This window comes from Humulus lupulus, chromosome 5 (genome assembly GCF_963169125.1).
Source record: "Humulus lupulus chromosome 5, drHumLupu1.1, whole genome shotgun sequence".
NCBI classification, from domain to species: Eukaryota; Viridiplantae; Streptophyta; class Magnoliopsida; order Rosales; family Cannabaceae; genus Humulus; species Humulus lupulus.
The window spans coordinates 171,371,814-171,397,777 of NC_084797.1; the positions used below are offsets into that span (position 1 = coordinate 171,371,814).

General features: G+C 40.0%; 2 protein-coding genes across 2 annotated transcripts; one reads left to right on the forward strand and one right to left on the reverse strand.

Moving 5' to 3' along the window:
- The first annotated feature begins 3,450 nt into the window (after positions 1 to 3,450).
- Positions 3,451 to 9,070, forward strand: LOC133779685 (uncharacterized). The gene is made up of 4 exons (XM_062219616.1): positions 3,451 to 4,656; positions 4,865 to 5,213; positions 5,317 to 7,549; positions 9,007 to 9,070. The coding sequence occupies exons 1-4, from the start codon at positions 3,451 to 3,453 to the stop codon at positions 9,068 to 9,070; spliced, it is 3,852 nt and encodes a 1,283-aa protein (XP_062075600.1).
- A 13,361-nt stretch (positions 9,071 to 22,431) lies between these two features.
- LOC133779686 (uncharacterized) lies at positions 22,432 to 23,202 on the reverse strand. Its single transcript, XM_062219617.1, has 2 exons — positions 23,157 to 23,202; positions 22,432 to 23,057 (listed from the first exon to the last, which is right to left on the reverse strand). Exons 1-2 carry the CDS (start codon positions 23,200 to 23,202, stop codon positions 22,432 to 22,434), a joined length of 672 nt encoding a protein of 223 aa, XP_062075601.1.
- Positions 23,203 to 25,964: the final 2,762 nt, after the last annotated feature.

A 25,964-nucleotide genomic window follows, 5' to 3' on the forward strand; every position in this document is an offset into this window, starting at 1 on the left:
CTGGGCCTTGGCTCACGGGTGCTACATGGTGCATGTAAAGGCAAGGGAAAATTAGACCAGCCTTGACTGGAGAGCTCAGTGAGCAGAATGTACATAGCCAGGTGCTTGGCCGCCACGGTTGAGGTCTAGACAAGGACGTGAACCTAAAGACTGTCTATTTTGCCTTAGTATGGCTGTTGAATACTCATGTGCTTTTGGGAGTCTGTAAACTTATTCTAACTTTGTTTTCTTATGGGATCCCAGGTTTACTACAGTTTAAATATATGAAATGAGTCTTTTGAGACCAAAACATTTTTAACCCTAGCTCTTACATGTTTAGTGACACGTTTTTGAGATAATGACTTGATTAGCAAGTCTTGCACCTTTATAAGTACACAGTGTAACGGTCTTGGCTATCCAGGACGTTACAACTCCTTTTATAGACTCAATTAGGTCATTTAATTTGATTAAAAAATCAATAAAATAATAGTCATTTTGGAGCCCTAGGTCGAAATTATCATGGGCTATAGGCCCGTGAAATTTCTCATTTGATTATAAGCCCATTGGACTTAAAATCAAGGCCTGTATTATTTTCTATTGATTTAATTAATTAAATAATTATTTAAATCCTTTATCAAATTAATTATTTATAATTTGAACCTTGATTTAAACTTATTTATTAATTTAGATACCTATTTATCTCAATTAATAAATCTACCATAATTTCTCTTTTCTTCTCGAAATTACACAACTCTGTGAAACTATCCAAAATTGACTTGGTCAACTTTGATGATTAAATCAATTAATTGAGAATATCTAGATGATTTTATCCAAGGTACAATGGGGACCATGGGCCTATGAAATCAAGCTCCAATAAGTTATCATAAATCTAACAAATAAATTTACTAACTTATTAATTCCTCGTGACTCCACTATTGACTTGGAATTGCACTCTTGAATTCATAGAATGCTCTATGACAAATATAGATACGCTATTAATTATCCATTGTTACAACCACAATTGTCACTCAATCCTCTATAGACGGTCTACAATGAGATAGGACTGAAATACCATTTTACCCCTCATTGTATTTTATCCTTAAAACACTTAGTTCCTTGTAAATGATATTTCAATAAACTAATTTAATTACTGAAATGTGATCTCTATCATTTAACACCTTGAACCAAACTAAAAGGAAACCATCGTTTCACTTCTTCATCAGAAGCTATAGATGTTCATATCTATGATTAACACTCCCACTCAATTATACTACCGAGTTCCCAAGATGTAAGTATGGGCTAGTCCGTAGGGTAAGCTGGTAACGAACAAGTCAAAGAACTCAAATAATACAACCAGTTAGAATACTAACCACTTAGAATTGAGATTGAATTGACCTATGGTCAACTATATGATATGACTAGAATAGATAATAACGGTATGTTTACTTATCTTATCAACTGTCAATATCGATCCTGCCCGATGTAACAAATACATCCCCTATCTTTTCTACTTTGCTAATGTTCTGGAAAGAACATAACACTGTAATGTGTAAGTAGATCATATCGTAGATTGGAAAGTCAGTGTAAATCCTGTGCACTGACTAATCTTAGGACTAACTTATTTTGAACATATAATCATATTTATATTCCACTGTGATTACGTCACTATAAATAAGATTAACTATATGGTCGAGATTTAATAGAAGTTTATATTAAACAAATAATCATGAAAATAAAACATGTGAGCAAAGTGATTCACCAAGTCAAAAAATGATTTCTATTCTTTTATTGATACTAAAATGAGATTACAAAGAATTTGGGTTTTAATTAGGGCATAAAACCCCAACACTTTTGTCCTTTATGAATTATTTAAAAATAATATTAAAAATAGAAAAGTGTCTTTTGCGTGCTAAAAGAGAAAGAGTCCCACATGTATTTGGAACACTCTTTTAAGGGTGTAGATTTAGTGGGAGCTCTACCCTTAGGGATGTACCCCAAGGGATACCCAGTTTTGTGTGCATGCGTGAAGAGGCACACATTTGTCAATCACACCCGCACGCGCCACTGCTGCCGTCTGACCGAGCCGAGCTGAGCTGGCTAGTTGGTGTAGTGTGACACATATTATTTTTGTTGAAATTTTTTTTAATAAAATAAACATTTTTTTTATTAATTAACTTATTGAAAGAAAACATTTTCTATTAAGATCAGCCAAATGAGAGAATGAGTCATTCCTACTCTCTCTCTCCCATTTGTTCTGAATGTGAACCACGACTTCCCCCACATACTGAACATTTTCTTTTCTTGTTGTATGGCCTGACTTTTTAATTTGATAAAAAGACAGATCAATGGAAGAAACGAAATTCTCAATTTTCTAAAACCAAACATTTTTTCTGAGTATTTTCAAGCATTAATGGGGTGTACGTAGAATGGTGTTCTTCAATGCAGGGGGATACTGAGACAAAGACGATCTGGGTTGTTTTATCATGGGGATGGCGTGGTTGATAGGTTGTCTTGCACAATTTAGGTAGAGCTGCAAAACGTCTTAAAGAAAGCGACTAAGTCCGTGTCTCAACCCAGAAAATTCATTCAGTAAATTCGTTCCTTTTTAATTTCTGCAACAACATGACCCCACTGATCAAGATGGTGAAAAACTCCATAACCTTATTGTTTATGGGCAGAATAGAAATAGGTGATGGAGTTTCAAAATAAAAACATAAGGCTTTCATGTTGACTAGGAATGTAGATGGGGTGGGTCGACCCTGCCCCGGTAAGATTTTTCTCCACCCTGGCCCACTAAGGATTTTGATGTGGGTCGGGTCAGACCCGCCCCATATGAAGCGAAGTGGGTCAGACCAAGCCAGATTTATTTTATTTGATTTATTTTTAAAAAAATCCTTTTAAAAATATATATATATATTATAATTGACTCTTTGAAACTGAATAAAAATGTTGAAATAGTGTATGTATATACATATATATGTAATTGGGGTAATTGCCCTGACTGATTCTGGCGGCATTGTCTTATGATGCAAGAGATTTTACAGAGGGAATGCTGAGAAAATATCTTTTACTCATATTATTTACAATGGGTGATGATATATGCTTCTTTAATATTGATAGTGCCCAGTCGGGTTTTTTTTCATATATTTGTGTGCTTATGTTCCCTAAGATATATGCTTTGTAATAAAGAAAGTTTATAGAAACTCTTTGGATATTCGCAAAAGTGGTAAAAATTGATTCAAAAGCATATTCTAACTAAAAGAATCTCATAGATATATTTATTAATTGTTACATGGTTATTCTACAAATTATTGTCTTTAATTAATTTATAATTATTCTACAAATTTAACTCTACATTTTATCTTGAATACAATATTTATATTTATATACATATTGTTATATCAACACTATATAAAATAAAATCAAAGTTTTTCCCTCTCTCTCTCTCTCCTTCGGTGTTCCACCGGAGCCATGGCGAAAGGAGCGAAGGTAGCTGGAAAGACTAAATCGAAAGTGAAATCAAAGAAAAAGGGTCCTTCATCCTCTGATAGGATCATCAAGACACGATCTATGGATGCGATTTTGGGAGTGAAGGAATTGGATATTGATGAGGAAGCTGGAGATATGAAGTTGGGGGCTGAGGAGATCTTTTCCCCTGCAGATACGGAGGATTCCAGGAATCGTGGTGAGATATGCCAGAATTTTTCGGACTGGCTATCTCACTCGAATCGTGTGGCCCAAAATGTGAGCACATGGGCGAAGACTCCTCCTCCAATTTTTCGATCCAACATTGTACAGAACCTGGACTCTCGGTTTTCTGGGTCGATTCAAGAGAAGGTTGAACTAGAAGGACAACATGAACAGAGCCCCAAATCCAAAGTGAAGATTGATTTTGACGACATTGAGGAGGAAGTAAGTTACTGGCAGCCCTCAATTGTCTGTTTTGTAATGGGAGCTAATCTACCTCTCCATGTTCTTGATGGATTTGCAAGAAGGATGTGGCAAGATGGAGTAGTTAAAGTGGGAATGATAGCTCGTGGTATTTTCATTATCCGATTCCAGAATATGGAACAACGCGACAGAGTCCTTCAAGGTGGCTATGTGTTTTTTGACCGGAAGCCAGTGGTCATGAAACCATGGAATCCGATTGATGATTTCACCAAGGATGACATTACCAGTGTTCCCACCTGGGTACAATTAAAGGGTTTGGATATCAAGTATTGGGGGGAAAAGTCCTTGTTCAAGATCGTTGGTCAGCTTGGCACTCCTTTGCAAGTTGATAATATCACCAAGCATCGAGATAGGCTGATGTATCCGAGAATTTTGATTGAGGTAAGCCTTGGTCAAGAGTTTCCTGTTACGATTTCTTTCACAGACGAATTTAATCATGATGTTGATTTAGAGGTGAAATATGAATGGTTACCATTAGTATGCTACACATGCTCGAGAATGGGGCACGAGACTAACCAGTGCAGGAAGAAACAGGAAGGGAAGGACACAGTGAAACAGAAGTGGATTCCCAAGAAGCAAGAGAATGAGGTGAAGCAGAAATCAACTTTAGTAGATGAGGAAGGGTTTCAGAGAGTTGAAAAGAGGAACAAAGTAGTATCAAATGAAAAACCTGCTGTTACTGAAGTGGCAAATCGGTTTGATATGTTGGATAATCAGGAGGAAGAGGTTTTTACTAGTAGTACTCGAGAGGGGGGAGATCCCTCTAACTCCAATGGATAGGATTCTCTGCTGGAATGTGAGAGGGATTAATAGCCAACACAAGCATAATGAAATCAAACAGTTGATTTGTTTGAAAAGAGTTGGGCTAGTTAGTCTCCTCGAAACGAAAATAAAGAATAAAAGTATGGGTACTTTATATTCTCGCTTATTTCAGAATTGGTGTTTCACGAATAATAATCCATGGCTGGATAAAGGAAGAATAGTTGTAGCATGGCAGCCAAGTAGTTTTGATTTGGATATTAGATTTTGTTCAGACCAAATGATCCATGGTATTGGTCACTCTAAGCAATGCAAGGCACGATTTAGCATCACCATAGTGTATGGGTTCAATGAAGACAGAAAAAGGAAGAAGCTATGGGAGGATTTAAAAGAAGTCTCAGCTCAAGTGCAGGGGCCGTGGTTACTAATTGGAGACTTCAACGACATCTTGGTTTCTAATGAAAGAGTTGGAAGAAGAAGCACTAAAGGTCCTACGCAAGAATTTAGAGAATGTGTGGATTATTGTAAATTAGAGGATTTAAAATTCAGAATTCAGAGTCTGTTCTAAGATTGATCGCGCCTTGGTCAATTCTACATGGGCTGATTCTTTTCCTCTGTCTGAGGCAGTCTTCTTACCTGAAGGTATTTTTGATCACAGCCCCATCTTATTTTCTCTACACCAAGATGTTGTTTGTGGGAAAAAGCCTTTCAGGTACTTTAGTATGTGGAAAGGTGCAGACAATTTTGATGCAAAAGTAGCTCAAAGCTGGAATGAAGGAGCTGTTGGAACTGAGATGTTTAAACTGACCATGAAATTGAAGAGGTTGAAGCAGGTTCTCAAGAGTATTAATAAGGAGGGTTTTAGTGATCTGCAACAGCAAGCGCTTGAAGCTAAGAATACATTACTGGAGCTGCAGGGCAGAATTAACATTGATCCCCTTAACAGTCATCTTCTGTTAGAGGAACAATCAGCCAGGGAGAAGTTTATTAAACTGTCTAAAGCATATTCTCTTTTTTTAGCTCAAAAAGCTAAAATTACTTGGGCAAAAAATGGAGATGATAATACAGCCATATTTCATGCTTCTTTGAGGGCAAGGAGGATCCATAACCGTGTCTCTTCCATAGAGGATGCTCAGGGTAATTGGTGTGATACACCAGATAGTGTCCAACATGCATTTTTGCATTTTTTCCAGCAATTGTTAGGCTCTCAAATGCATCAAAGAATCTCGGTTAATCAGAGTATCATCGACCTTGGACCAAAAATCACAGATAGGCACATAAGTATTCTCCAAGCAGATTATTCAGCTCAAGAAGTAAAGGATGCAATCTTTGCTATTCCAGGGCTGAAGTCTCCAGGTCCTGATGGCTTTGGTAGCAGTTTCTATCAAGATAACTGGAACCTTGTAGGAGCTGAAGTTGAAAAAGTTGTGCTATCTTTTTTGAATACAGGAAGAATCCTTAAGGAAATCAATGCTACCACAATTACCATCATTCCTAAGAGTAGTTGCCCACGCAATGTCAGTGATTTCCGCCCTATATCTTGCTGCAATGTCATCTACAAAGCTGCCTCAAAAATTATCTGTTCGAGATTGCGGAAAATTCTACCTGACTTAATTGCTGAAAATCAAGGGGGTTTTGTTCATGGACGCTATATAGCTCACAACATTATGGTCTGTCAAGATTTGGTGCGACTGTATGGGCGGAAAAATTGTAAACCTAGTTGCATGCTCAAAATAGACTTAAGGAAAGCATATGATACCATTGAGTGGGGTTTCATAGAAGAGATGCTCAAAGCCTTTGGGTTTCCTCAGAAGTTTACTGATCTGGTTTTGACTTGTATCCGCACCCCTAAGTTCTCATTACTACTTAATGGATCTCTTCATGGATTCTTTGAAGCAAGGAGAGGTCTCAGACAAGGGGATCCTATTTCCCCCTTGTTGTTTGTTCTTGGTATGGAGTATTTGACTAGGATATTGACTAAGGTGGGATCTCGGCCAAGCTTCAAGTACCATGATCGATGCTCCACATTAAAGCTGAATCACTTGTGTTTTGCGGATGACCTCTTACTTTTTTGTCACGGAGACTACCCTTCAATCATTTTGATGCTGAGAGGTTTGAAGCTCTTCTCTAAAACTTCAGGTTTATGTCCTAATCCATCTAAATCTGCAGTTTACTGTCATGGCATGCTTGAATCTGATGTAAATCGGATACTTGAAACATCTAGCTATACTCGAAGTTCTCTCCCATTCCGGTATCTTGGCATACCAATTTGCTCGAAGAAGATTTCTGCAGCTGAATGTACCAGTATCCTTGAGAAAATGACTGGCAGAATTCGGTTATGGAGTACCAGGAACCTCTCGTACATGGGGAGAGTTACGTTGATTAACTCAGTTCTAATCTCTATACATTCTTACTGGGCACAACTTATGATTTTACCCAAAAAATTACTTAGAGATGTTGAAGCTCTCTGCCGAGCCTTCCTTTGGAAAGGGTCTTTGGATACTCATAGTCATGGCCTCATTGCATGGGATCACCTCTGTTTATCAAAAATAGCTGGAGGCTTAGGCTTTAGACGAATTCTGGAATGGAATGAGGCTGCCATAGGGAAATATGTTTGGGATATTGCCAAGAAAAAAGATAATCTGTTTGTCAAATGGATTAACAGTGTTTACATAGCAAACAGGAGCTGGTGGGATTATTCGTGCCCTCCGGATTGCAGTTGGTATTGGAAACGAATAGTTGCTGTGAAAGAACGTCTTAAGCATAAAGTCTCACTTGGTTCATTTGTATCTCAGCAATATAGCATCAAGAGAGGATTAGAACTGATGAGTGTTTCTGACAGTAAAGTTTCTTGGAACAGGTTTGTTTGGGATAGGTTAATTACTCCTAAACATAGATTTATAATGTGGTTAGTAATGTGGGAGAGATTGAATACAAAGGATCGTATCATCAAATACAACTCATCTCTAGATTCGGTATGCCTACTCTGTGGGGAAGCAGATGAATGCATTGAGCATCTGTTTTTCCAGTGTCTATATAGTAGGAAGTGCCTCAGCATTATTAAAAACTGGCTCAACTGGCATCCTCAATCTATTAATTTGGTGCGGCTGCTGAAATGTATTTCCCATACTAAGGCATCAAGTATATACAAGAGCATGTTGAAGACTATACTTGCTGCTACTGTGTATTATATTTGGAGGGCAAGAAATGATGTTCTTTGGAACCAGAAACTCTGGCACTTTAATCACACAGTGAGTAGGATTCAAAATGAGTGTAAATTGAGATTACTTAGTGTACTACCATGTAAAGCTTCAAGTAAAGATAGAGAGTTCCTGGATAGATTATAGCTGAGAGTATATAGGGGATTGATTGTATAGAAGTTAACTACTATAGCTGATACTGTTGTTTTGTTCCAAGTCTGTTCCCTTTATGGAATTACTTGGTTTGTTTTGTACATGGAAGTTAGAGCAATATAATGACCTTATTCATCAAAAAAAAAAACACTATATAAAATAATTTTGCCGTGGACAAGCTTAAGAGATTACAAATTTGAATCCTTAAATTTTTTCAATTATTTAAAAACAAAAAAACTAGTTGGGATGGGTCACTACATGACCTGCATTATTCAATATTGAGGCGGGGCGAGTCGGCGCCTCGCTTCGAAATTCGACCTGATTATACTGAGGCAAAGCTGCCCCGACGGAGCGGGGTAGGTCATCCTACTAGATTTTTTTTCCATGTCTAATGTTGACCTTGTCTAAAGATGGAAGACCAGTAAGAATTACAGAAATAATGAGGGTGTCGTGTTATGAGATTTCTGTCACTGTGAATTTTACAATATGGTTAATGGAGTCTAGGAATTAGGAACACTATGTAAGCCCGCAAGTTTGAAAAAGTTTAAAAAAGAATTACAGAAACAAAGACATGAGCTTGTGGAAGGAATGCTTCCAGTATAAGAAAGGGAATTTCTTGAAGATATCCATGTTGAAGTACAATATTGTTAAAAGTATTATAGTACCATCAGAGGAGAAAGCAATGTGCTGGAGGATACCGAGAGATTGCCATATAAATCTGTCTAGATGATATTATGAGAGACATGCTTAATGACTTTGGTGTCACCATGGGATATGGAAAATCTTGGAGAGCAATAGAAAAAGCCTTAGAAATAGTCAAAGGCCACCCAAATAAGTCCTGCTAGAAACTTCCCATGTTCCTTCACATGCTCAAGGTTGTAAACCTTCGAACCACATCTCACTTGGAGACTGACAACAAGAATCACTTCAAATATGTGTTCATAATGTTCTTAAATGCACTTAGGAATTGGGAGCATTGCAGACCGGTTTTTGTTGTGGATAGAATATTTTGCGCTCATAGGGGATGATGTTCACAACTTCTACAATGAATGCAAATAACAATATATTCCCCTAAGCTTTTTTCATAGGAGAAACCGAAAATGATGTAATGGGGGTGGTGTTGAAAATTAAGATGAATCTGGGAGAGAACTTGAAGACTTTGTTGAAAACTAATGTTAATATGGGAGATAATATTATGATGGAATAGACTTTTTTTATAGAACTCAACTTGTGGTTTTTTTTTGCTTGATACAAAATGGTGGGACTATATCTCTATTTATACAACTCTATGGACTTTTCTAAAAACACAATTAAATTATTAGCTAGTAGATAATTCTCATCTACTAACTAAGAAATGAGAGTTCTAGAATGCTAAGGACTCAACAACCTCTAGTAAATACATGAACATTCTAGAAACTCTAGTAAATACATGAAGACACTAGATAGAAACTCTAAATTCATGAAAATTCTAGAAACTAACCGTAATAAATCAAGTTTAATATTTCAACACCATCCCTTAAACTTGATTTGTGACTCCAAGAATGCTTCATAACTTGGCGAACATTTCTCCCTTAAGTGGCATGGTGAAGAAGTCTGGGGCTTGATCTTGAGACTTCACATACTCCAACCTCACTTCTTTTCTTCCAATGCATTCTCGTATGTAATGATAACGTATGTTGATGTAATGACCCAAAATCACTAATAAGGCTTAAGGGCCTTGATTAGCGTGTCAGGGGCATAATTGGGTTATGTGTGATTTAAATGATGAAATGCATGATTATGTGGTATGCATGATTATATGATTATAATGATATGTGAAATGCATGTTTATGAGTATTAATATGCATGTGGGCCTTGTTTAGCTTATTGGGGCATATTTGTAAATTTTGGCCCGTTGAGGGCATAAATGTGATATTATATGATAAATTTTTAAGACCACACTATTATGTGGATATATTTGCAGCATATAGCTCGAGACGGTCCTAGTGAACGGATTGGGGAAATAGTCACGGCATGGATTTATACCTGGCTCAAGGGAGCCTGGGGTATTTTTGGGAACTTAGAAAATATATTGGAGATTATTAGACATTGGGTAGATAATTGGTGATTAATTGAATGATGGGATTTAAGTGGTAAATATTAGGAACACTTGAGGAATTAGTGGGAATTGGGAACAAATGACTAATATACCCCTAGATTAAGTTAAAGGTTAGTTTTATTTTGGGAGGGCAAAATGGTCATTTCCTAAGACAAAGGATATACTTAGCCTTTTTGTTAGAACTAAGGAAGGAAAGAAGGAAAAAGGTCTTAGCTCACTTTCGCTCTCTCACCCTCACGATTTCTCTTCTCTCTCTCTTCCTTGGTGTTTAATATTTGGGTTATTGGAAGTGGCTTGAAGCTTGGAGTTTAGACAGAAAACTAAGGAGATTCTAGCTGGGTGTTGGAGCTAGAAATTCAGAGGAATAGTCAGCTATATTTAAGGTAAGAGCTTTAGTTTCATCTTTGAATTTTTTTTTATTTTTGGGTATGATTAATTGATGAAATTGGTTTAGTTATATAGGGCTGAGCTAAGTATTTTGGAGTTTAAGAATAGGTTCAATTCTGAGTTTTTAGGGGAGGAATTCTAGCTGAATTAAGAGTGTAAATTGGGGAATTTTTTGAGGAAAAATTATGGGTAAGTTTGAGTGTTCTTGGCTAGGAGATGGACCCCACGACCCAGCTTGAGGGCGCAGCGGCACATGTGGCCCTTCTTGCCTAGGAAGCTCTCTGACTTGGGAGTGCGTCGCGACTTACTTGGCCAAGTCGCGACCCGTTTCCCCTTTGGCTTGGGAGCTTGCTCTCTGACTTGGGGCAAGTTGCGACTTGCTGAGCCAAGTCGCAACCTACCTGGAAATTTGTGCCTTGGAATTGTTTTAAGAATTGTTAGGGCTCGAGGGTTCGAACCTAGGTGCTCGAGACAATTTCTACTACCAAGTTTAGTAGAAATTGAGGTTCCAGAGGTTAGTTATGTTCCCTAGGTATTTTCTTTCTGATTGAAAGTTGATAGATATCAATGACCCATGTGATTAGGTTTATAGGCGAGGCTCGAGGCTAAGGATTGTACTCAGAACCAGTTCACCTTCTCCACTCGAAATCAAAGGTAAGAGAACTGCACCCATTTGTGTGGCTATGTTGGGACTGAGGGTTCCCTATACTTGTATACAATGTTGTATGATTGTGTTATGCCATGTGAACATGAAATAAACGGCCTAAGAGTGCCAAAATTTTTATTTGCGCACAGAATGCAGCTCGGCCATTGGTAGCTAAGGTTAACTATGTAATCACCTAGCTCGGCCTAAGTGAGCCAGAGTCAGTGGGATAAACAGAGGGTGCGGCCTAAGGGCGCCGACCTTGGGTATTGTATGAAGTGTTTACTGTTGTTAATCTGATGATTATGGCATGTTGATTACCTGGATGATAGATTATTGATTTGTTGATTGATATCACTGATTATGTGAACGTTATGGTCTACTGAACATTTGGTTAATGTTTTGTGAATTATTTGAGTATTTTTATTGGTTATGCTTTGTATCATGGTTTTCATGCTGGGCCTTGGCTCACGGGTGCTACGTGGTGCAGGTAAAGGCAAGGGTAAGGTGGATTAACTCTGAATTAGAGAGCTCTGAGGGTGGAATGTACATAGTAGGCTGCTCGGCTGCCATGGCCGAGGGATGGTACAGGGACAAGAGAACCTAAAATGCCTATTTTTCCATTAGAGTGGCTTGTGATTGTATATAACCTTTGAAATTTTGTAAACTGTTCTTTAAACCTTGTTTTTGAGATCCCGCGTATCAAACATTTATTTAAATGAAATTTATCTCTTTATGACCAAAATCTTTTAACCCTAGTTCGATTATGGTTTAATGTCACATTTTTAAATTAAATGACTTGATTAGCAAGTCTTGCACCTTTATAAACACACAGTGTAACGGTCTTAGTTATCCAGGGCGTTACAACTTGATATCAGAGCGGTCTAGGTTTATGGGTTCTTGAAAACTGGCTAGACATGTACATTCGTCGCTAAAGACAAGCTCGACTCAGGGTTTGGTAATTGTGTATTCATGTTTTTATTATTAAGTGATTGGAAAGAAATATGAATGATGTTATCTGTTTGATTTATTGGGAGCATGAGATACTGATAAGACCTAGCCCTTGACTGTTGTGTGATGATATTGAGGCATGCTTATTATCATTATTGTTGCATGTGGATGAATATTTGGATAAACTGTTATATTTTGATTGTTTTTTATTGGTTGTGTTCCAATGGTGATTTGTGGAAAGATTGTTACCCTGTCATCATAGTCTGACCCCGGAGTCGTTGATTGCAGATTAACTTGGATAGCTATGTGTCCAAGGCGATCTATACGACTAGCCGGCACTGGGTCTGAGGCTAGGGATGATGACCAGAGTCAGAACCCTCCGCCAGTCCCTGAGAACTGGCAACAGATTATGGTAGACATGCAAGCTTGGCTTCAAAGCCAGGAAGAGCAGATCCGTCTTCTGAGACAACATGCTCCATCAGGGAGTGCTGCATCTATTGTGCCACCTGTAGTGGCACTAGATGTTCAGCCATTGGAAGTTGGGAATAGGTGGGAGTCATTGTATGAGCGGTTCAGGAGACAGCATCCTCCAACTTTTGAGGGAGGACCAGATACACTAAAGGCCGAACAATGGATGAGTATGATTACTGCTATCCTGGACTTCATAAGGGTAGATGGTCATGATAGGGTGGCCTGTGCCACATACATGTTGAGAGAGGATGCCCGCATTTGGTGGGAAGTGGCATCATAGACTAGAGATGTTACTACTTTGGGTTGGGATGGATTCATGGATTTATTTAGTCAGAAGTATTACAACGTTTCCATGAGGACAACGAAGGTTAATGAATTTGTGGGGTTAGTTCAGGGCAACATGACAGTTACAGAATATGCATTGACGTTTGATAGACTTGCGAAGTTCGCACTAGATCTTATGCCTACTAATGCAACTAGGAAAGACAAATTTATCAGAGGACCTAATGCTATGATAGCCTGAGATGTGAGGATTACAACAGTACCTGGGGGGACGACCTATGCCCATGTTGTTGAGAAGGCTCTTACTGCTCAGGAAACAGAGAATAAGATCTGGAGGGAAAATGTTGCGAGACGGGAGGTTCACAGGGCGGTGCCTCCATATTCAGGATCTGGTAGGTGCGAAGGCCCCAATGATCTGAAGAGGAAGACCCCTGAGACTTCGACCGTTACTGGTTCTGATATGAGGGGTCGGGGTGTTCAAGGTGGTTGTCAGGGAGGCGGTGACACATGGAGGATCTATCTAGAGTGCACAAGGTGCAGAAGATGCCATCCGGGTGAATGTCGGGCCAAGGCTTGTTATGTGTGTGGGGTAGTGGGACACCTCAAGAAGGACTAGCCAACAGTGAAGAAAGGGGAAGTAGGGAAGGTGGACAGCTTGACTCCAGCTCAACTGTTCACCTTGACGCAGGCAAAGGTCGAGGCTAGTCCCTCGGTGGTGATAGGTCAGCTTTCTAGCGCTGGCTCTCCTTTTACTGTATTGATTTACTCTGGTGCTACACATTCATTTGTTTCTAGTAAGGTGATTGATAAATTGTGTAGACCTAGTGAGTATTGTACTGCGAGGTTTGGGACTATATTGCCTACAGGGGAACTGGTAGTTTCTAGGAGATGGATTAGAGCACTGACAGTGATGGTTGATGGTAGGGAGCTATCAATAGATTTGATTGAGTTAGGTATGGAGGATTTTGACATGATTTTGGGGATGGATTGGCTGGTTAGATACAAAGCTACTATTGATTGTAGGAAGAAGATAGTGACCTTTGAGCCGGAGGGAGAGGATCCCTTTGTTTTTGTGGGTGTAGTATGTGTACCCCGCATACCCATGATATCAGCGCTGAGAGCCAGGGACATATTACAAGGAGGATGTATAGGTTTTCTAGCTAGTGTGGTGGATACTATTGGATACTACTAGATTTTTGCCAACAAGGCCGGGATAGACTAGATTGGTTTGCGAATTCTTGGATGTATTCCCTGAGGATTTACCAGGGTTTTCCGCCGCACAGGAAGATTTAGTTCGTCATTGAGTTGGCACCGGGGACAAATCCAGTGTCGAGGGCACCATATAGAATGGCACCGGTAGAACTGAAAGAATTGAAGATACAGCTACAACAACTTTTGGATTTAGGGTTTATCAGGCCTAGCTACTTGCCATGGGGTGCTCCGGTTTCGTTTGTGAAGAAGAAGGACGGGACTCTGAGAATGTGTATAGACTATAGAGAATTGAACAAGTTAACTATCAAGAATAAATACCCTCTGCCAAGGATTGATGACTTGTTTGATCAGCTACAGGAAAAGATGATATTCTCGAAGATTGATCTTCGATCTGGTTATCACTAGCTGAGGATCAAGGACGAGGATATATCGAAGACGACCTTCTGAACGAGATATGGGCACTATGAGTTTCTGGTCATGTCGTTTGGTTTGACTAATGCCCCAGCAGCCTTCATGGACCTAATGAACAGGGTGTTCAAGGACTTCTTGGATCAGTTCGTGATTGTCTTCATCGAAGACATCTTAATGTACTCCAGTTCAGAGGTAGAGCACGAGAAACATCTTCGAAAGGTCTTGAAGAGGTTATGAGAACACGGGTTGTACGCCAAATTTAAGAAGTGTGAGTTTTGGCTACCAGAAGTGACATTCCTTGGACATATTGTTAGTGAAGATGGGATTAAGGTGGATCCATCTAAAGTGGAGGCAGTGAGAGATTGGTCGAGGACAAGGAACGCCTAGAGGTTCGGAGTTTCCTCGGGTTAGCAGGTTACTACAGACGTTTTGTAGAAGGGTCTTTAATGATTGTTGCATCGATGATAGAATTGACATGGAAGAATTTTAAGTTCATCTGGCCAGACAAATGTGAGAACAGTTTTCAAGAATTGAAGCAGTGACTTATTATTACACATGTGTTGAGTCTTCCTTCAGAGGAAGGAAATTTTGTGGTATATTGTGATGCATCGAGGTTGGGTTTGGGCTGTGTGCTGATGCAAAACGATAAGGTTATAGCTTATGCATCACGGGAGATGAAGGAGTATGAGCAGCGGTACCCTACCCATGATTTGGAATTGGCAGTGGTGGTATTCGCACTAAAGGTGTGGCAACATTATCTATATGGGGAGAAGTGCGAGATATACACTGATCATGAGAGTTTGAAGTACTTCTTCACCCAGAAGGACCTGAACATGAGGCAGAGACGTTGGCTGGAATTGGTAAAAGACTATGACTATGACATTCCTTACCACCCAAGGAAAGCAAACGTAGTGGCGGATGCATTGAGCTGGAGAGGCCCGGTCAATTATTTAGTTCCACTCGGATATCGAGAGAGTTGGATGATGAGATGTCCAGAGCGAGGATAAAGTTGGTGGTGGGCTAGTTGGCCAACATTACTTTGTAGTCGACCCTAATAGAACGGATCAAAGAGGGTCATTTGGTGGATGCACAGTTACAGGAGGTTAGAGAGAATGTCTTAGCGGGAGTAGCTAAGGACTATTCTATTTCTGAGGTTGGCTTGCTATGGTATTAGGGTCGAATTTGTGTTTCGACTGATGTGGGGATTATATGAGAGATATTAGATGAATCGCATACTACACCATACTCACTTCATCCAGGTACCACGAAGATGTATTGGGATCTACGGACGTTTTATTGGTGGCCCGGGATGAAGAAGGATGTGGTGGAGTATGTGGTCAGGTGTTTGACCTATCAGCAGGTGAAAGCTGAGCATCAGTGACCAGCGAGGTTGCTTCCCGAGTACAAATGGGAGGATATTACGATGGACTTTGTGGGAGGTTTACCTAGGACAGTTGGGCTTCATGACTCGGTGTGGGTGATAGTGGACAGATACACCAAGTTAGCACATTTTCTTTCGGTGAAGATGACTTGGTGGATCAGTATGCAGAGTTTTATGTGAGGGAGATTGTACGTCTCCACGGGGTTCCTAAGTCTATAGTGTCAGACCAGGATCCGATCTTTACCTCTAAGTTTTGGGGTAGCTTGTAGAAGGCTATGGGAACTCAGTTGAAGTTCAGCACGACCTTTCATCCTCAGACTGATGGACAGTCTGAGAGGACGATTCAGGTGTTGGAGGATATGCTTAGGGCATGTGTGATCGACTTTGAAGGATCTTGGAGTAAGTATCTCCCGATGATTAAGTTTTCATACAACAACAGTTATCAATCCATGATTAGAGTGGCTCCATATAAGATGTTATATGGGAGGAGATGTAGATCGCCCATTCATTGGGATGAAATGGGTGAAAGGAAATATTGGGACCGGACATGGTTCAAAAGACTAATGAGGCTATCGAGAAGATCTGAGCTCGAATGATTGCTTCACAGAGCAGCAGAAAAGCTACACTGATCCTAAGTGTAGGGACGTGGAGTTCCAAGTTGGGGACCACGTGTTTATGCGAGTTTCACCACTGTGAGGGGTGAGAAGGTTCGGGAAGAAGGGCAAGTTGAGCCCTATATTCATTGGACCTTTTGAGATCCTAGAGAGGATCGGACAGGTGGCTTACAGGTTAGCTTTGCCACCGTCATTGTCGGCAATTCATGACGTATTCCACATTTTTATGCTTCATAAGTACGTCTCAGATACAACACATGTGTTGAAGTATGAAGACTTGGAATTACAGACATTTTTGTCTTATGAGGAGCAACTGGTTCAAATCTAAGACAAGAAAGATAAGGTTCTACGGAACAAGACGATTCCTCTGGTTAACGTGTTATGGAGGAATAGCAGGGTCGAGGAAGCGACCTAAGAGCTTGAGTCAGCAATGCGGGATCAGTATCATGAGTTATTCAGGTAAATTTCGAGGACATAATTCTCAGTAGGAAGGGATAGTTGTAACGACCCAAAATCACTAATAAGGCTTAAGGGCCTTGATTTGCGTGCTAGGAGGGCATAATTGGGTTATGTGTGATTTAAATGATTAACTGCATGATTATATGATTATATGGATATGTGAAATGCATGTTTACGAGTATTAATATGCATGTGGCCTTGTTTAGCTTATTAGGGCATATTTGTAAATTTTGGCCCGTTGAGGGCATAAATGTGATTATATGTGATAAATTTTTGAGACCACATTATTATGTGGATATATTTGTAGCATATAGCTCGAGACGGTCCTAGTGAACGGATTGGGGAAATAGTCACGGCATGGATTTATACCCGGCTCGGGGGAGCCTGAGGGTATTTTTGGGAACTTAGAAAATATATTGGAGATTATTAGACATTGGGTACATAATTGGTGATTAATTAAATGATGGAATTTAAGTGGTAAATATTAGGAACACTTGAGGAATTAGTGGGAATTGGGAACAAATGACTAATATACCCCTAGATTAAGTTAAAGGTTAGTTTTATTTTGGGAGGGCAAAATGGTCATTTCCTAAGACTAAGGATATACTCAGCCTTTTTGTTAGAACAAAGGAGAAGAATTCATAATGATTTAAGGAAGGATAGAAGGAAAAAGGTCTTAGCTCACTTTCCCTCTCTCACCCTCACAATTTATCTTCTCTCTCTCTTCCTTGGTGTTTAATTTTTGGGCTATTGAAAGAGGCTTGAAGCTTGGAGTTTAGACAGAAAGCTAAGGAGATTCTTGCTGGGTGTTGGAGCTAGAAATTCAGAGGAAAAGTCAGCTATATTAAGGTAAGAGCTTTATAGTTTCATCTTTGAATTTTTGCTGGTTTCTGGTTATGATTAGTTGATGAAATTGGCTTAGTTATATAGGGTTGAGTTGAGTATTTTGGAGTTTAAGAATAGGTTCAATTCTGAGTTTTTGGGGGAGGAATTCTGGCTGAATTGAGAGTGTAAATTGGGGAAGTTTTTTAGGGAAAATTCTGGGTAAGTTATAGTGTTCTTGGCTGGGAGATGGAGGAGAAAACCCAGGTTTTCTCAGGGTTCACAAGGCGCGCCGCGACCCGGCCTGGGGGCACCGCAGCGCGTGTGGCCCTTCTGGCCTAGGAAGCTCTCTGACTTAGGGGCTCGTCGCGACTTGCTTGGCCAAGTCGCGACCCTCCTCCCCTTTGGCTTGGGAGCTTGCTCTCTGACTTGGGGCAAGTCACGGCTTGCTGAGCCAAGTCACGACCCACCTAGGAATTTTGGCCTTGGAAGTGTTTTAAGAATTGTTAGGGCTCGGGGGTTCGAACCTAGGTGCTCGGGACAATTTCTACTACCAAGTTTAGTAGAAATTGAGGTTCCGGAGGTTAGTTTTGTTCCCTATGTATTTTCTTTCTGATTGGAAGTTGATAGATATCAATGACCCTTGTGACTAGGTTTATCGCCCAGGCTCGAGGCTAAGGATTGTGCTCGGAACCAATTCACCTTCTCCGCTCGAAATCAAAGGTAAGAAAACTGCACCCGTTTGTGTGGTTATGTTGGGACTAAGGGTTCCTTATACTTGTATATAATGTTGTATGATTGTGTTACGCCATGTGAGCATGAAATAAATGGCCTACGAGTGCAAAGGACGTGGCTCGGCCATTGGTAGCTAATGTTAACTATATAATCACTGAGCTCGGCCTAAGTGAGCTGGAGTCAGTGGGATAAATAGAGGGTGCGGCTTAAGGGCGCCGACCCTAGGTATTGTATGAAGTGTTTACTGTTGTTAATCTGATGATTATGGCATGTTGATTACCTGGATGATGGATGATTTGTTTATTGATATCACTGATTATGTGAACGCTATGGTCTACTGAATATTTGGTTAATGTTTTGTGAATTTTTTGAGTACTGTTATTGGTTATGCTTTGTATTATGGTTTCCTTGCTGGGCCTTGGCTCACGGGTGCTACGTGGTGCAGGTAAAGGCAAGGGTAAGCTGAATCAACCCTGAATTGGAGAGCTCTGGGGGCGGAATGTACATAGTCGGCTGCTCGGCCGCCACGTCCGAGGGATGGTACAAGGACAAGAGAACCTATAATGCCTACTTTTCCATTATAGTGGCTTGTGATTGTATATACCTTTGAAATTTTGTAAACTGTTCTTTAAACCTTGTTTTTGGGATCCCGTGTATCGAACGTTTATTTAAATGAAATTTATCTTTTATGCCAAAATCTTATAACCCTAGTTCGATTATGGTTTAATGTCACATTTTTAAATTAAATGACTTGATTCGCAAGTCTTGCACCTTTATAAACACACAGTGTAACGATCTTTGTTATCCTGGGCGTTACAGTTGATGTGCTTGCTTCTTTCATGAAAGACATGAATATTTGCTAGTGCAAGTGCTGATTTGTTGTCAACACGAATCTCGATAGGCTCTTTTTGTGGCACATTCAAATATTTCAACAAGTTTCTTAGCCAAATAGCATGGCAAACACATGAAGTTGCAGCAACATATTCGGCTTCACAAGTTGATAGCGTGACGATTGGTTGCTTCTTTGACATTCAAGTAAAAGCAGTGTTTCCCATGAAAAACACAAATCCAGTGGTGCTCTTTCTATCATCCAAGTCTCCTCTCCAATTGCTATCACTATATCCAACTATCTCATAATTTTTAGAAATGAATAAAACACGTCATAGTTGGTTGTACCTTTGATGTGCCGAAGTATTCTCTTTGCAGTCTTGAAATGAGTTGTTGTTGGAGCTTCCATATAGCGACTAATGATTCCAACAACATAGAGAATATCCGGCCTCGTACAAGTTAGGTAGCGCAAACTTCCATCAAGGCTTTTGTAGAGAGTTGGAACCACCTTTTCTCCTTCATCATACTTTGACAACTTGATTCCACATTCCATCGGTGTGCCTACTAGATTATAGTCATCAATGTTGAACTTCTTAAGCACTTCTCTAGCATAGCCTTCTTGAGTGATGAAAATGCCTTTGTCTTCTTGCTTCACTTCAATGCCGAGGTAATAAGACATTAGCCCAGTGTCTGTCATCTCAAACTCTTTCACCATGTCTTTCTTGAACTCCTCAAACATACTCGGGTTGCTACCTGTAAAGATCAAGTCATCTACATACAAGCATACAATCAAAATATCTTCATTTGTAACTTTGATATAGAGTGCATGCTCATATGGACACTTTGAAAAATTCTTGTCTTGAAAGAACTTGTCAATTCGTGTATTCCAGGCTCTCGGCGCTTGCTTTAGTCCATACAAAGCCTTCTTTAACTTCAATACTTTATCTTCATGTCCTTTTACTTCATAGCCCAATGGTTGCTCAATGTAGACTTCTTCTTCGAGGAGACAATTCAAGAAAGCAGACTTTACATCCATTTGGTATATCTTCCATCTATTTTGGGCTGCCAAGGAAATAATTAATCTAATAGTTTCAAGACGACCAACAGGAGCAAATACCTCGTCATAGTCAATGCCTTCTCTTTGACTATAGCCTTTTGCAACCAATCTTGCTTTGTATCTTTCCACGTCTCCATTGGCGTTCCTTTTTGTCTTGTACACCCATTTTACTCCAATCGCCTTGTGTCCTTGTGGAAGCGTAGCTAGCTCCCATGTGTTGTTCTTCATGATTGAATTGATTTCTTCATCCATGGCGTCTCTCCACTTCTTGCTTTCTGCCGCTTCTTGGTAGCTTAGAGGTTCACAATCACCAAATAGACACATAAGAGAGATGTCATTTTGGTTTTAAGTTACCTCATAAAGCTCTTGTAGCCTTCTGAAGTGTGGTGTCTTCTCATTTGAACTTTCTCCTGATGAATCTTCATGTAAGTTTCCGGTTTGTGAGATCAATGGAGAAGTAGGCTCTTGAGGTTCTTCTTCCATCCTTTGGTTGTTCCACTTCTTCTTCTTCCTCAAAGTAAGGAAGAAAATAATACTCGTCTTCTTGTGTGTTCCAATCCAAAGAATCTTCTTCATCGAACTCTACATCACGACTAATGAGAATCTTGCCAGTAATTGGGTTGTACAACTTGTACCCTTTGGATCTTGAGTCATAGCCGATGAATACATACTTCTCACTTTTGTCATCAAGCTTGGTTCTCTTCTCATTAGGCACATGAGCATAAGCAATACTTCCAAAGACTTTGAGGTGAGAAATTATGGGCTTTCTTCCACTCCATGCTTCTTGAGGTGTCTTCTCATACACACTTCTTGTTGGAGAGCGATTTTCCTAGTAGACCGCACAAGCCACTACTTCAGCCCAGAACTCCTTGGGTATTCTTTTGCTTTTGAGCAAGCTACAAGCCATGTTAGGTATGGTTCGATTCTTCCTCTCTGCCACTCCATTTTGTTGGGGGGATCTCGGCACCGTTAAGGGGCGACGTATTCCACGCTCTTCACAATACTTTTGGAACTCGTTTGATATGAATTCTCCTCCTCGGTCAGATCTCATGGCCTTAATAGGAAGACTACTTTCTTTCTCAACAAGAGCTTTGAACTTCTTGAAATTCTCGAACACTTCCGACTTCTCCTTTATGAAATAAGCCCATGTTTTTCTTGAAAAGCCATCAATGAAAAGGAGAAAGTATTTAATCTTACCAAAAGAGTGTGGTTTTATTGGTCCACAGACATCAGTATGTACGAGCTTGAGCGGCTTGGTGGCTCTTGAAGATGACTCCTTCGGGAAGCTCCTCCGAGATTGCTTTCCAAGAAAACATCCTTCACAAAGTTGATTTGGTTGGTTGATGCATGGAAGGCCTCTCACCATATCCTTCTTCTCCAAAAGTTTGAGCCCGCCAAAATTAAGGTGTCCAAAGCGTAGATGCCAAAGCCATGATGAGTTGTTATAGCAGGCCTTTAGACATTTTGGAACATCATATTGAATATTCAAGAGGAACATTCTATTATTTGACATGGGCACCTTGGCAATCAAATTACTTTTATCATCTCAAAGGTTATTTTCTTTTAAGTGAATATCATAACCTTTCTCTACCAATTGTCCCAAACTCAAAATATTGTTCTTCATGTTGGGCACAAAGTAAACGTTTGAGATGAATTGATGGCCTCCATTTTTCAAGTGTATGAGAATTTTACCTTGGCCTTCCACGGGTATTTTTGACTCGTCTCCAAAAGAGACATTTCCTTTTACTGCTTCATGGAGCTCTACGAACATTCTTCTTTGTCCACACATGTGATTGCTAGCGTCGGTGTCAAGATACCATCTATTTTCTTGGCCTTCATCTTTGTCTTTGCAAGCTAGTAGCAATGTTCCTTCTTCTCCACCTTTATCATCGACGAAATTGACCTTTTCTTCAACCTTCCTTGATCTACACTCGGAGGCATAGTGGCCAAACTTATTGCAATTGTAGCATTTGATGTGGGATTTATCATTCCTTGACCATGAGTTGCTTCTTCCGCGTCCTCTTGTTGCTTGTGGATTTCAACTTCTTTCTCCATTATTGAAGTTGTTGAAGCAATCTCTTCCTTGTCCACGGCCACGTCCACGCCCGCTTCCTTGGTCACGTCCTCTTCCTCTTTGATCTCTATTATTGCCGAAATTTTCTTCCTTCAAGTTGAGTTGTAGTAATTGCTCCACTGTCTCCTTTGGCTTCTTTTTCCTCTTTTGTTTCTCCTCATAGGCTTCTAAAGAACCCATGAGTTGCTCAACAGTCATAGTTTCTAAATCTTTATTATCTTCAATGTTTGTAGCAATGTATTCAAAGGTTGGAGTTACAGTGCGAAGAATTTTCTCTATAACCTTCACTTCACTAACATCTTCACCATTTCTTCTTAATTGATTGACAATTGCCAATACTCTAGAAAAATAATCAGAAATTGATTCAGATTCTTCCATGAACAAAAGTTCAAACTCACCTCTAAGAGTTTGAAGAAGGATCTTTTTAACTTGCTCCACTCCTTTGCTGCAAGTTTGAAGCTTCTCCCATGCTTCTTTGTTCGTAGTTGCATTTGAGATCTTATTGAATGCATCTCCATCCACCGCTTGATAGACGAGGTAGAGAACTTTCTTGTCCTTCTTTCTTGAATCCCTCAAGGCTTCCCTTTGAGCTTGAGAAAGAGCAACATCTTCTTACTTTTTATGGCCTTTCTCAACAATCTCCCAAACATCTTGAGCTCCTAGTAGTGCATTCATCTTGATGCTCCAACTGTCATAGTTGCTCTTGGTGAGCATTGGAACTTGGAAGAGGATCATTCCTCTGTTAGAATATTTATTTATATGGTATATAAAATCAATTTGTTACAACTAATTGATTTAATATATCAAAGTCAATATTTTATTTATTGACAAAATATTCTAATTAATGGTCAACATTATTTGTTACCCGATTTTGCATATCCCAATTGATTGAGAGAATATCTCAATCTGTGGCAGAGACTTTGATGGTAGGTCTCACTCTATAAATATAGAGTATCGATCCCCAAGGTCACTGCTCATTCTGACTATCAGTAACTCCATCTAAAAGAGTTAGTGAGAGTTTGGAAGTCTGTGTACTCGTTCTAATTTCTGTTTCATTTCTTTTGTAGATCTAAAACTAGATTGAGATTATCAATTACAAAGGCTAGAGGTATATAATATTCGATCCTCTCTTCATATATGCTCAATCTATATATCAATTATGCCTACATGTATAGAATTGTTCATATGCTTATATTTTATTTTAATATAACATTTGGTATCAAGAGCTAGGTTTATCTCTTCCTTATTAATTTTGTATGCATATATACATATATATTTTTATGATTTATATATATGTAACGACCCAAATTAGCTAATAAGGCTTAAGGGCCTTGATTAGCGTGCCAGGAGGGCATGATGGGATTTATGTGTGATTTGATGAGTTAAATGCATGGTTATGATTTAAAGCATGTTATATGACTATTTGTTTATCTGAGATGCATGACTATGTATATTAGTATGCATGTAGGCCCGGATCTTGTTAGAAGGGCATAATTGTAATTTTGGCCATGTTGGGCATAACTGCATTGATATGTGATGATTGTTGAGACCACAGTGGTATGTGGGTGTATCAGTGATTCGTGACTCGAGGCGATCCCAGTGAGCAGGCTAGCGGAAAGTCATGACGGGAATTTATACCCGGCTCGGGGCGAGCCTGGGGGTATGAACAGGAATTCAGAGAATAGATTGAGATTTATTTTGAAGATGGGGAATATTTATTTGGTGGTTTATCAGGTGTTGGAAATCAACGGTAAAATATTAGAGACACTTGAGGATTAGCGGGAATTGGGTAAAATGACTAAAATGGCCCTATTGGGACAAAAGGATTTAGAGTTAATAGGAAGGGCATTTTGGTCATTTGGCTTTTAGAGACTTATTTATGAGGCTTTACAATTAGGGGGATTTATAGAGAGTGTTGGCTGTGGAGAGAAAGAAAGAAAAGAAAGAAAAAGGAAAGAAAGAAAGAGGGAAAACAGAGGGGTTTTCACAAGGGACGGTTTGTTCATTTTTGCACCATTCCGCTCCATTTTTTCTTGGAGCAAAGCTTAGTGGAGAGCAATGGTAGGCTGAGCAACAAGGATCTTGGGTTAGACTTGAAGATTTGGCAAGAACACATCAACTTTTGAGGTAAGTTTTAGAGATTTTCGGTTTTAAGGGTTTTGATGGTTTGAGCTGTGTTTTGAGCTGAGTTGATGGGAATTTTAGGGAATTTCTGGGCAAGCTTTGATGATGAACAAGCTAAGGAGGCCTAGGGTTGAATCAAGGTCGAAATTTGCATTAATGGTAAGAATTCTAAGCCTTTAACTTGTTGTTGACTGAATTTTTGAGTTTAGGGTTGATCATGGTAGATTTTGAGATTTGGGATAAATGTTCTTGGGATTTGAGGATTTGGGATGCTTGGGATGAATGGAGAGTGTTCATAAGCTTGATTTTGAGTTTGGTAAAGATTTGGGGAAGTTTGGTTTGAGTTTGGTTGGAAGAAATCGCAGAAATGCGATTTTGGGTTTTCTGGGCTGCAACTAGCGCTACAGCGCTAGTCAGGGGGCGCTGTAGCGCTAGTCCCTGTTTCTGGAGGGGTGTTCTGCTTGTAGCGCTACAGCGCCCTCTTTAGAGCGCTGTAGCGCTGCACTGTTCACAGAGGTGAATTTTTTGGGTTTTGATGAGGGATTTTGACCTAGGGTTCGGGGCTTGATTCCGCCACTTTGTTTTGGGGATTTAGGACTTCCCGGGGGCTCGGGATTGGTCCCGAGGCTAGGTATTCGGACTTGGGGTTCGGGGTTGACTTTGACCTATGTTTGTGCCCAGGTGTGCGCTAAGGCTCGAGTGGGATCGTGCTCAAGGAGTAAGGTGTTTTAAGCTATCGAATTGACAGGTAAGAAAACTGTAACACCCGTAGGATAGGGCATGGGCCCATAGTGTGATTGCGGGGCACGGCCCTATATTGCATGTTGCATGATGAGATGATTGCCGGGCGTGGCCCTATACTGCATTACATGTTAGGGTGCGGATTTAATTGAATTAGCATTTGTTTGAAGGTTGCTTGATTTATGCTATGTGTGATTATGATGAAATGAACGGCAAGGGCCGAGTGCGGCGTAGGCCGGGTACGGCCGTGGGGCCGAAAGTAACACACAGCACATGGGATGCTTATATTCAGGGTGGGACCCAAGGGATACATGAGTTATCCTCGCGGTGAGAACCGAAACCCCAGGCTTTGGTAAGGCCTCGGGGGCGGCACGGCCGTACTTGTTTATTATGATGGTTTTCCTATTTATCAGTGAATTATGCCAGTGATATTATTATTTGCATATGTTATGTTCTGCATGAGTTTTCTTGCTGGGCTTCGGCTCACGGGTGCTCTGTGTTGCAGGTAAGGGCAATGACTGAGTCAACCAACCATGAGTACGGAGAGCGTGAAGCGACGCGTACATGTTTGGCCTGCCCGACTGCTTTGGTTGGGGGTTTATTCGAAAATGGCTGTAATAATCTATGATTTG

Bases quoted from the DNA above. Each gene is read 5' to 3' on its own strand.
- LOC133779685 (XM_062219616.1), top strand. From the start codon at position 3,451: ATGGCGAAAGGAGCGAAGGTAGCTGGAAAGACTAAATCGAAAGTGAAA. The intron at 4,657-4,864 runs GTTTTTACTAGT...CGCTTATTTCAG, and splicing joins TGGATAATCAGGAGGAAGAG to AATTGGTGTTTCACGAATAA. The intron at 5,214-5,316 runs GTAAATTAGAGG...TGTCTGAGGCAG, and splicing joins TAGAGAATGTGTGGATTATT to TCTTCTTACCTGAAGGTATT.
- LOC133779686 (XM_062219617.1), bottom strand. From the start codon at position 23,202: ATGATCCTCTTCCAAGTTCCAATGCTCACCAAGAGCAACTATGACA. The intron at 23,058-23,156 runs GTTGGAGCATCA...CTCTTTCTCAAG, and splicing joins CACCAAGAGCAACTATGACA to CTCAAAGGGAAGCCTTGAGG.